General features: G+C 49.0%; 1 protein-coding gene across 6 annotated transcripts in view; it reads right to left on the reverse strand.

Annotated features, from left to right (window-relative positions):
- Positions 1-1,174: 1,174 nt before the first annotated feature.
- The window catches only part of LOC131954955 (protogenin), a gene marked incomplete at its 3' end in the record, with an annotated part of 47,597 nt that continues 36,653 nt past the window's right edge, over positions 1,175-12,118 (reverse strand). For 5 of the 6 annotated variants that reach the window (XM_059318815.1, XM_059318841.1, XM_059318808.1 and 2 more), the window contains 4 exon segments: positions 1,175-1,459; positions 6,900-6,935; positions 11,367-11,478; positions 11,807-11,956. In XM_059318815.1, coding sequence (XP_059174798.1) covers positions 1,175-1,459; positions 6,900-6,935; positions 11,367-11,478; positions 11,807-11,956 — 583 coding nt within the window. 6 annotated transcript variants of the gene reach the window in all.

Genomic DNA, 12,118 nt, shown 5'->3' on the forward strand with positions numbered 1-12,118 from the left:
AAAAACTTTCATTATGCTGTAATTTTTTAGCATGTATGATGACGATATAATAAATTGTGATTATAGACAAAAACATTTTTAAACGCGAATAGTTTTAAACAATTTCATTATATTCTAAAGTAATTATTTATTTGTTTTGACATTTATAATTAAATGTGTAGATATATACATATTTATATTAAGAGAGTGATTATTTCTCCTATTTCACTTGTCTTAAATAATTTTACAGGAATTATTATGTAAGAAATTTTTTTTTTTACAAGAATTACAAAACAGATTGTGTTACGTTCATTGTTTTTGGTTGTAGCGTGTGTACATTATTTTTTTTGTGTTTAGATTGATACAATTTTTGTTTTGTCAGCCTACATTGTGTGCTACTTTCAATTTATTTTACATCATAGCGAAGTAATGACATACAGCTAGTAATATAATACACGTATATAGAACGTGTTTAAAAATTCGGCGCCTTTTTTTTGCTCTTTTTGCTCCCCCTACAACGAAAACCTGGATACGCCTCTGGTTCGTGTGTTAACTATCACACATCACATGATAGGGGTATGGGGGGTGGGGGTTTAGTTTTTTGGATGCTCATACTGACTCATAGGGGGTAAGGTTGATGTATGATTGCTCTATGATTGTAAACATATAGCGTGAACCACAGCTCACCAGACCATGTAGGGGTGGGGTGGTAGGGAGCGCGCTTACAGCTTGTTTTCTAGCGTCTCCCAGAAGAGAATTATATATATAGAAGATTATATATATATATATATATTTATAAGACAATTTACAAAAAAAAGTTTTGAAATGTTAATGAATTTCTAGCATTCATAAAATTAAAAATAACACTTTCGAAAACAAGAAATTGTGATGTCATTCTCTTTTTATTCCCCCACCCTCCTACTAGTTCACATTTAGTTCTTATGTTCATTCAGTTCAAATATAATGGAAGATAGTATTTCAAGTACGTTTGTTTTACCTACCATATTGCACAGAATCAATTTATTTTTATTTTAACGCAAAAACAACTAAGGGAAGTCATTTGAATTTTTTACAATTTTAAGCAAAGGAAGGTAATTTGTATAATTTGTATCAGGTGATATTTAAGTGACCATGGCACCACTAGTCTAGTTAAATATTTGCTCAACATTGACACATAACATAAATGCTGACTTACTATTTAAAACAATGACTTTGACACTTTCAACATGTTCCTGTGAAAACCTGCAGACATAAGTGCCAGCATCATCCATAGTTACACGCTCCACCTCCAGGCGACTATGGAGGATGTTGGTTTCACTCACTAAGTACTCTGTGATCATAGTGTTACGATTGGCTTTGATCCTAGTGCCATCCTTAAACCAATCTACACCTTTGGGACGGTAGTCAATAGCAGTTGCTGTACAATTCAGATCAATTGTTGACCCTTTCTCTACATAACTTGTACCCGTTAATTTGATGCCTGAAATATTCAAACAAGGGCAAGTTACCATCCCAGCCAGGAGAACCAACCAGCCCTTCCGCACTAACCAACCAGCCCATCCGCACCAACCAACCAGCCCATCCACACTAACAAACCAGCCCACTCACACTAACCAACCAGCCCATCCACACCAACCAACCAGCCCATCTGCACCAACCAACCAGCCCACTCACACTAACCAACCAGCCCATCCACACCAACCAACCAGCCCACCCGCACCAACCAACCAGCCCATCTGCACCAACCAACCAGCCCATCTGCACCCCATCCACACCAACCAACCAGCCCATCCGCACCAACCAACCAGCCCATCCGCACCAACCAACCAGCCCATCCACACTAACAAACCAGCCCACTCACACTAACCAACCAGCCCATCCACACCAACCAACCAGCCCACCCGCACTAACAAACCAGCCCATCTGCACCAACCAACCAGCCCATCTGCACCCCATCCACACCAACCAACCAGCCCATCCGCACCAACCAACCAGCCCACCCGCACTAACAAACCAGCCCATCCGCACCAACCAACCAGCCCATCCGCACCAACCAACCAGCCCATCCGCACCAACCAACCAGCCCATCCACACTAACAAACCAGCCCACTCACACTAACCAACCAGCCCATCCACACCAACCAACCAGCCCACCCGCACCCCATCCACACCAACCAACCTCCCCATCCACACCAACCAACCAGCCCATCCACACTAACCAACCAGCCCATCTGCACTAACCAACCAGCCCATCCACACCAACCAACCAGCCCACCTGCACCCCATCCACACCAACCAACCTCCCCATCCACACCAACCAACCAGCCCATCCACACTAACCAACCAGCCCATCTGCACTAACCAACCAGCCCATCCACACCAACCAACCCACCCGCACTAACCAACCTCCCCATCCACACCAACCAACCAGCCCACCCGCACCAACCAACCACCCCATCCACACCAACCAACCTCCCCATCCACACCAACCAACCTCCCCATCCACACCAACCAACCAGCCCATCCACACCAACCAACCAGCCCATCTGCACCAACCAACCAGCCCACTCACACTAACCAACCAGCCCATCCACACCAACCAACCAGCCCATCCACACCAACCAACCTCCCCATCCACACCAACCAACCAGCCCATCTGCACCAACCAACCAGCCCACTCACACTAACCAACCAGCCCATCCACACCAACCAACCAGCCCACCCGCACCAACCAACCAGCCCATCTGCACCAACCAACCAGCCCATCTGCACCCCATCCACACCAACCAACCAGCCCATCCGCAACAACCAACCAGCCCGTCCGCACCAACCAACCAGCCCATCCACACAAACCAACCACCCCATCTGCACCCCATCCACACCAACCAGCCCATCCACACCAACCAACCAGCCCACCCGCACCAACCAACCAGCCCATCCACACAAACCAGCCCATCTGCACTAACCAACCAGCCCATCCACACCAACCAACCACCCCATCCACACCAACCAACCTCCCCATCCACACCAACCAACCTCCCCATCCACACCAACCAACCAGCCCACCTGCACTAACAAACCAGCCCACTCACACTAACCAACCAGCCCATCCACACCAACCAACCAGCCCACCCGCACCAACCAACCAGCCCATCTGCACCAACCAACCAGCCCATCTGCACTCCATCCACACCAACCAACCACCCCATTCACACCAACCAACCCATCTGCACTCCATCCACACCAACCAACCAGCCCATCCACACCAACCAACTCATCTGCACTCCATCCACACCAACCAACCAGCCCATCCACACCAACCAACCCATCTGCACTCCATCCACACCAACCAACCAGCCCATCCACACCAACCAACTCATCTGCACTCCATCCACACCAACCAACCAGCCCATCCACACCAACCAACCCATCTGCACTCCATCCACACCAACCAACCAGCCCATCCACACCAACCAACCCATCTGCACTCCATCCACACCAACCAACCAGCCCATCCACACCAACCAACCCATCTGCACTCCATCCACACCAACCAACCAGCCCATCCACACCAACCAACCAGCCCATCCACACCAACCAACCAGCCCATCCACACCAACCAACTCATCTGCACTCCATCCACACCAACCAACCAACCCATCCACCCCATCCAACCAGCCCATCCACCCCATCCAACCAGCCCATCCACACCAACCAACCAGCCCATCCGCACTAACCAACCAGCCCATCCACCCCATCCAACCAACCCATCAACACCAACCAACCAGCCCATCCACACCAACCAACCAGCCCACCCGCACTAACGAACCAGCCCATCCACACCAACCAACCAGCCCACTCGCACTAACCAACCAGCCCATCCACACCAACCAACCAGCCCACCCGCACTAACAAACCAGCCCACCCCCACTAACCAACCTCCCCATCCACACCAACCAACCAGCCCACCTGCACTAACCAACCAGCCCACCCGCACTAACCAACCAGCCCACCCGCACCAACCAACCTCCCCATCCACACCAACCAACCAGCCCATCCGCACCAACCAACCAGCCCACCCGCACTAACCAACCAGCCCACCCGCACTAACCAACCAGCCCACCCGCACCAACCAACCTCCCCATCCACACCAACCAACCAGCCCACCTGCACTAACCAACCAGCCCACCCGCACTAACCAACCAGCCCACCCGCACTAACCAACCAGCCCACCCGCACCAACCAACCAGCCCATCCACACCAACCAACCAGCCCACCAGCACTAACAAACCAGCCCACCCGCACTAACCAACCAGCCCATCCACACCAACCAACCAGCCCACCTGCACTAACAAACCAGCCCACCCGCACTAACCAACCAGCCCATCCACACCAACCAACCCACCCGCACTAACCAACCTCCCCATCCACACCAACCAACCAGCCCACCCACACTAACCAACCTCCCCACCCACACTAACCAACCAGCCCATCCACACCAACCAACCAGCCCATCCACCCAGCCCATCCAACCAGCCCACCCGCACTAACCAACCAGCCCACCCGCAATAACCAACCAGCCCATCCACACCAACCAACCAGCCCATCCACACCAACCAACCAGCCCACCCACACCAACCAACCAGCCCATCCACACCAACCAACCAGCCCACCCGCACTAACCAACCAGCCCACCCGCACTAACCAACCAGCCCACCCGCACCAACCAACCTCCCCATCCACACCAACCAACCAGCCCACCCGCACTAACCAACCAGCCCACCCGCACTAACCAACCAGCACACCCGCACTAACCAACCAGCCCATCCACACCAACCAACCAGCCCACCTGCACTAACAAACCAGCCCACCCGCACTAACCAACCAGCCCATCCACACCAACCAACCCACCCGCACTAACCAACCTCCCCATCCACACCAACCAACCAGCCCACCCACACTAACCAACCTCCCCACCCACACTAACCAACCAGCCCATCCACACCAACCAACCAGCCCATCCACCCAGCCCACCCGCACTAACCAACCAGCCCACCCGCACTAACCAACCAGCCCATCCACACCAACCAACCAGCCCATCCACACCAACCAACCAGCCCATCCACACCAACCAACCAGCCCATCCACACCAACCAACCAGCCCACCCGCACTAACCAACCAGCCCATCCACACTAACCAACCAGCCCACCCACACTACAAACCAGCCCACCCGCACTAACCAACCAGCCCACCCGCACTAACCAACCAGCCCATCCACACCAACCAACCAGCCCACCCGCACTAACAAACCAGCCCATCCACACCAACCAACCAGCCCACCTGCACTAACAAACCAGCCCATCCACACCAACCAACCAGCCCACCTGCACTACAAACCAGCCCACCCGCACTAACCAACCAGCCCATCCACACCAACCAACCAGCCCACCCGCACTAACCAACCAGCCCATCCACACCAACCAACCAGCCCACCCGCACTAACCAACCAGCCCACCCGCACCAACCAACCAGCCCACCCGCACCAACCAACCTCCCCATCCACACCAACCAACCACCCCACCCGCACTAACCAACCAGCCCATCCACACCAACCAACCAGCCCACCCGCACTAACCAACCAGCCCATCCACACCAACCAACCAGCCCACCCGCACTAACCAACCAGCCCACCCGCACCAACCAACCAGCCCACCCGCACCAACCAACCTCCCCATCCACACCAACCAACCACCCCACCCGCACTAACCAACCAGCCCATCCACACCAACCAACCAGCCCATCCACACCAACCAACCAGCCCATCCAACCAGCCCACCCGCACTAACCAACCAGCCCATCCACACCAACCAACCAGCCCACCCGCACTAACCAACCAGCCCATCCACACCAACCAACCAGCCCACCCGCACTAACAAACCAGCCCATCCACACCAACCAACCAGCCCACCTGCACTAACAAACCAGCCCACCCGCACCAACCAACCAGCCCACCCGCACCAACCAACCAGCCCACCCACACCAACCAACCAGCCCACCCGCACTAACAAACCAGCCCATCCACACTAACCAACCAGCCCACCCGCACTAACCAACCAGCCCATCCGCACCAACCAACCAGCCCACCCGCACCAACCAACGAGCCCACCCGCACCAACCAACCAGCCCACCCGCACCAACCAACCAGCCCACCCGCACCAACCAACCAGCCCATCCACACTAACCAACCAGCCCACCCGCACTAACCAACCAGCCCATCCGCACCACCACACTAACCAACCAGCCCACCCACACTAACCAACCAGCCCATCCACACCAACCAACCAGCCCACCCACACCAACCAACCAGCCCACCCGCACTAACCAACCAGCCCATCCTCACCAACCAACCAGCCCACCCCCACTAACCAACCAGCCCACCCCCACTAACCAACCAGCCCACCCACACTAACCAACCAGCCCACCCACACTAACCAACCAGCCCACCCACACTAACCAACCAGCCCACCCACACTAACCAACCAGCCCACCCACACTAACCAACCAGCACACCCGCACTAACCAACCAGCCCATCCACACTAACCAACCAGCCCACCCACACTAACCAACCAGCCCACCCACACTAACCAACCAGCCCACCCACACTAACCAACCAACCCATCCACACCAACCAACCAGCCCACCCCCACCAACCAACCAGCCCACCCGCACCAACCAACCAGCCCACCCCCACTAACAAACCAGCCCACCCGCACCAACCAACCAGCCCACCCCCACCAACCAACCAGCCCATCCACACCAACCAACCAGCCCACCCCCACCAACCAACCAGCCCACCCACACCAACCAACCAGCCCACCCGCACTAACCAACCAGTGCTAATGAGATGTAACCACTGACCTGTTTTTTTCTCCAACAAACGTGAATTTTTGTCTTCTGTAAAAAATAGATTTAATTAATTTAATTAATTGCCTCCAATCTAATATTAGCACATTGTCTTGACAAATTTTAAAAAATGTAAAGAAACAATAGCACAATGGTATCTCAAACTCAACATCCAAGATTTTTGGTAGATCAGGCAAGCAATGTTTAGTTTTGAAATGCAGGACAAATTTGAGATAAGAGGAACCACAATTCTCAAAGTGAAAAACTTGCAACAGGTCATGGAGCTATCACATGACACTTATATCCACAACATTCTCAAAGGGAAGAAGAAACAAACCTCCTTGAATGGTTTTTTTTAAACCACCTGCTGGAGAATGTTTGGAGTGAGGCTAGCGAGGAGTGAGGCTAGCGAGGAGTGTGGCTAGCGAGGAGTGAGGCTAGCGAGGAGTGTGGCTAGCGAGGAGTGAGGCTAGCGAGGAGTGTGGCTAGCGAGGAGTGTGGCTAGCGAGGAGTGTGGCTAGCGAGGAGTGTGGCTAGCGAGGAGTGTGGCTAGCGAGGAGTGTGGCTAGCGAGGAGTGAGGCTAGCGAGGAGTGTGGCTAGCGAGGAGTGAGGCTAGCGAGGAGTGAGGCTAGCGAGGAGTGTGGCTAGTGAGGAGTGAGGCTAGCGAGGAGTGAGGCTAGCGAGGAGTGTGGCTAGCGAGGAGTGAGGCTAGCGAGGAGTGTGGCTAGTGAGGAGTGTGGCTAGCGAGGAGTGTGGCTAGCGAGGAGTGTGGCTAGCGAGGAGTGAGGCTAGTGAGGAGTGTGGCTAGTGAGGAGTGTGGCTAGCGAGGAGTGAGGCTAGTGAGGAGTGTGGCTAGCGAGGAGTGAGGCTAGTGAGGAGTGTGGCTAGCGAGGAGGAGGAGTGTGGCTAGTGAGGAGTGTGGCTAGTGAGGAGTGAGGCTAGCGAGGAGTGTGGCTAGCGAGGAGTGCGGCTAGTGAGGAGTGAGGCTAGCGAGGAGTGTGGCTAGCGAGGAGTGTGTCTAGTGAGGAGTGTGGCTAGCGAGGAGTGAGGCTAGCGAGGAGTGTGGCTAGCGAGGAGTGTGGCTAGTGAGGAGTGTGGCTAGCGAGTAGTGAGGCTAGCGAGGAGTGTGGCTAGTGAGGAGTGTGGCTAGCGAGGAGTGTGGCTAGCGAGGAGTGTGGCTAGTGAGGAGTGTGGCTAGTGAGGAGTGTGGCTAGTGAGGAGTGTGGCTAGCAAGGAGTGTGGCTAGCGAGGAGTGTGGCTAGTGAGGAGTGTGGCTAGTGAGGAGTGAGGCTAGCGAGGAGTGTGGCTAGTGAGGCAAAGACAATGAAGAGAACAGACAAAAATTTAAAGTCACAAAAGATTGTTCAGTACCATTCAAGTTCTATTATGTTCAACCAGTGTTTCTTCCAGACTTTTTTCTCCGGGGGGGCACTGGAAATCTTCGGGGGGGCGGTAAACTTTCTTCGGGGGGGCGGACACTGTTAAAAGTATATATTTTCTATATAAATTATATAAATTTCATTTCGTTCGGGGGGGCGGTAAAAAATTTTCGGGGGGGCTTCGCCCCCCCGAAGAGATGCCTGGAAGAAACTCTGTGTTCAACATATTCTGTCAGCTCAAGTGGACTGATTTCCAAGGCAAATGAGTTTATTTGTTTACATACTCAACTATTATATTTGATACAATACTGGTGTACCCTTCAAGCGTTGCTGTGATCTAAGCTGGAGCCACTGGAGGCCCCAGTGTTCATGGGAGAGCCCTGCTGGTCACATGACCCCTGTGCCCAATCAGAGCAACTTAGCTGTTAAATCATCAGCTGTACATTAATGCTGGGGTACAGCAGGATGTCAAAGGCATAATTTAATCATGGACACCCAGCTGTACCTTACACTAGGGTACAGCAAGTTGTCACATTGATTGTGGCAGCCCATGATAGTGTACGGTGCTTTGACTGTAACCAAGCTCCCAGCATCCAATTAAATTTTCTCTATTAAATTTGTTGTTTTCCAGAATCCAAGTTTTTAATTGTAAATCTAGGTCATGATAACACTAGAGCGGCCATTTTTTAAAAAATTTACTTCTTGTAGTTTTCTCATTACGTTAATTTTGTATTTTATAGAATTTTTTGGTAAAACAACTTCCAAAAAGGCATTTTTTAAATACAGGGCATGCCGTTCAGCGGTTGCATCTGAACGTTTATGTCGCCGCATTACACTACGTAATCTGGCTAATTTTTTGTACACACATTGATAGATAGTTGGTCAGACAATGAGCACTCAATGAGGGCTAAAAAAAAAACCACAAGTAAAATTCTCCTTCTATGAGCTATATATTGAAAAAATCTTTTTGACTGCAGCTCCTTGATGTTGTAGACGCACCCCGGATGATAACAAAAGAACGTTCTGCTCTTAGTAAAAATCCAATGGACAGTTAGATCTGACCAGATGTCTTATTTTCTTATATTAACAGCAATTTTTTGTGAAAAAAGGGATACACACAAATAATGGTCGATTACAGATAAATTTCTTTATATATATGAAAGTGAAAGTGTGTGTTCTATCATCAGATCGCCATGGAACTATGGAAAGTGTTCTTTATGTAGTATTTCTACACCTATCATCTGATCGCCATGGAACTATGGAAAGTGTTCTTTATGTATTTCTAAACCTATCATCTGATCGCCATGGAACTATGGAAAGTGTTCTTTATGTATTTCTACACCTATCATCTGATCGCCATGGAACTTTGCAAAGTGTTCTTTATGTATTTCTACACCTATCATCTGATCGCCATGGAACTTTGCAAAGTGTTCTTTATGTAATTCTACACCTATCATCAGATCGCCATGGAACTTTGCAAAGTGTTCTTTATGTATTTCTAAACCTATCATCTGATCGCCATGGAACTTTGCAAAGTGTTCTTTATGTATTTCTAAACCTATCATCCGATCGCCATGGATTTGGAAAGTGTTCTTTATGTATTTCTACACCTATCATCTGATCGCTCCACTTCTACAGTAGTGTAACCCATGGCTCCACTTCTACAGTAGTGTAACCCATGGCTCCACTTCTACAGTAGTGTAACCCATGGCTCCACTTCTACAGTAGTGTAACCCATGGCTCCACTTCTACAGTAGTGTAACCCATGGCTCCACTTCTACAGTAGTGTAACCCATGGCTCCACTTCTACAGTAGTGTAACCCATGGCTCCACTTCTACAGTAGTGTAACCCATGGCTCCACTTCTACAGTAGTGTAACCCATGGCTCCACTTCTACAGTAGTGTAACCCATGGCTCCACTTCTACAGTAGTGTAACCCATGGCTCCACTTCTACAGTAGTGTAACCCATGACTCCACTTCTACAGTAGTGTAACCCATGGCTCCACTTCTACAGTAGTGTAACCCATGGCTCCACTTCTACAGTAGTGTAACCCATGGCTCCACTTCTACAGTAGTGTAACCCATGGCTCCACTTCTACAGTAGTGTAACCCATGGCTCCACTTCTACAGTAGTGTAACCCATGGCTCCACTTCTACAGTAGTGTAACCCATGGCTCCACTTCTACAGTAGTGTAACCCATGGCTCCACTTCTACAGTAGTGTAACCCATGGCTCCACTTCTACAGTAGTGTAACCCATGGCTCCACTTCTACAGTAGTGTAACCCATGGCTCCACTTCTACAGTAGTGTAACCCATGGCTCCACTTCTACAGTAGTGTAACCCATGGCTCCACTTCTACAGTAGTGTAACCCATGGCTCCACTTCTACAGTAGTGTAACCCATGGCTCCACTTCTACAGTAGTGTAACCCATGGCTCCACTTCTACAGTAGTGTAACCCATGGCTCCACTTCTACACAAGGTCCCTGACATCAAGCTGATCGCTGGTGTGTTTGACCTCACTATTACGGAGGGTGATTCACGTACACTCTAAGCTTTCTCACAACTACCCTGGGGTGCTGTACTGTGGACCAACTCACACCTTAACCACTATGATGCAAGAAAAGTAGCACCGGTTTTCTTTACAATCCAACAACTCCGTTCTAGAAAACAAGGTCACGTGTCTAAAAATACTCAATTGGTAACACATTGATGAAATCCTCTTAAAATATTGTATACATGTATATGTATAAATATATATATATAAATATATATGTATGTTTTTGCCAATACATGCCAGCATGTATATATATATATATATATATATATATATATATATATATATATATATATATATATGTTTTTGCTAATACTTGCAGCAAATAAGTCATGGAGAAAAGCTTAAAAATTTCAACTAGATATTATATTATATATCATAGACACCAGAAATAGACACCAAAACCAATAAAAAAATTATCATTTTCCCATTTATCTCAGCAGATTTTTTATGCTAATGCTTGACATTAAACTTTCCCATCAACTTGCCAAAATAGTTCAAGAGAGGACTAAAGTTCTGGTCATATTTAACACTACCCAACTTACCAGATGTCACTAACTCACCAATGACATGCAGAGTGACATTACGGGCAAAATCTTCTTTTGTGCTGATCTGACATTCATAGGTCCCTGCATGTTCTATGTTAACATTTTGGATCTGTTCAAAGACAATGTGAAAACTTGTACAAAAACAGTTGTAAACATTTCAAATATTTGACAAAAACAGTTGTAAACATTTCAAATATTTGACAAAAACAGTTGTAAACATTTCAAATATTTGACAAAAACAGTTGTAAACATTTCAAATATTTGACAAAAACAGTTGTAAACATTTCAAATATTTGACAAAAACAGTTGTAAACATTTCAAATATTTGACAAAAACAGTTGTAAACATTTCAAATATTTGACAAAAACAGTCAAATTCATAAAAAAAACTACTATTTCTATGCAACTAGCACTAAAATAAAAATGTGAAAAGTTTACTTGTAAGTTCCATCTGGAGTTATCCTGACCAAATCTGTGTGTTTCATCAGTGTTCTGGTCATTGTGAGATACAGAGTAGCGGTTATCTGGGTCAAACACATAGCTGCCAACTGTGATGGGTGTGATCTGATCCACACGTTTCCATATCACCTGCACAAAACAACATTTTGGCTTCCAGATAAAAGAGGTGGGGGAGAGAGGGGGGGGGCGCGGGGGACAGACAAGCAGAGAGAAATAAAATGGCAGAGTAAAGGTGGCGGTTATATCAATTTCAATCAATTTAGTTAATCCTTGCTGGTACAGCTGGGATGG

The sequence above is a fragment of the Physella acuta genome, unplaced genomic scaffold, assembly GCF_028476545.2.
Source record: "Physella acuta isolate Inbredline_101_S28 unplaced genomic scaffold, ASM2847654v3 ptg000079l, whole genome shotgun sequence".
In the NCBI taxonomy this organism is placed as follows: Eukaryota; Metazoa; Mollusca; class Gastropoda; family Physidae; genus Physella; species Physella acuta.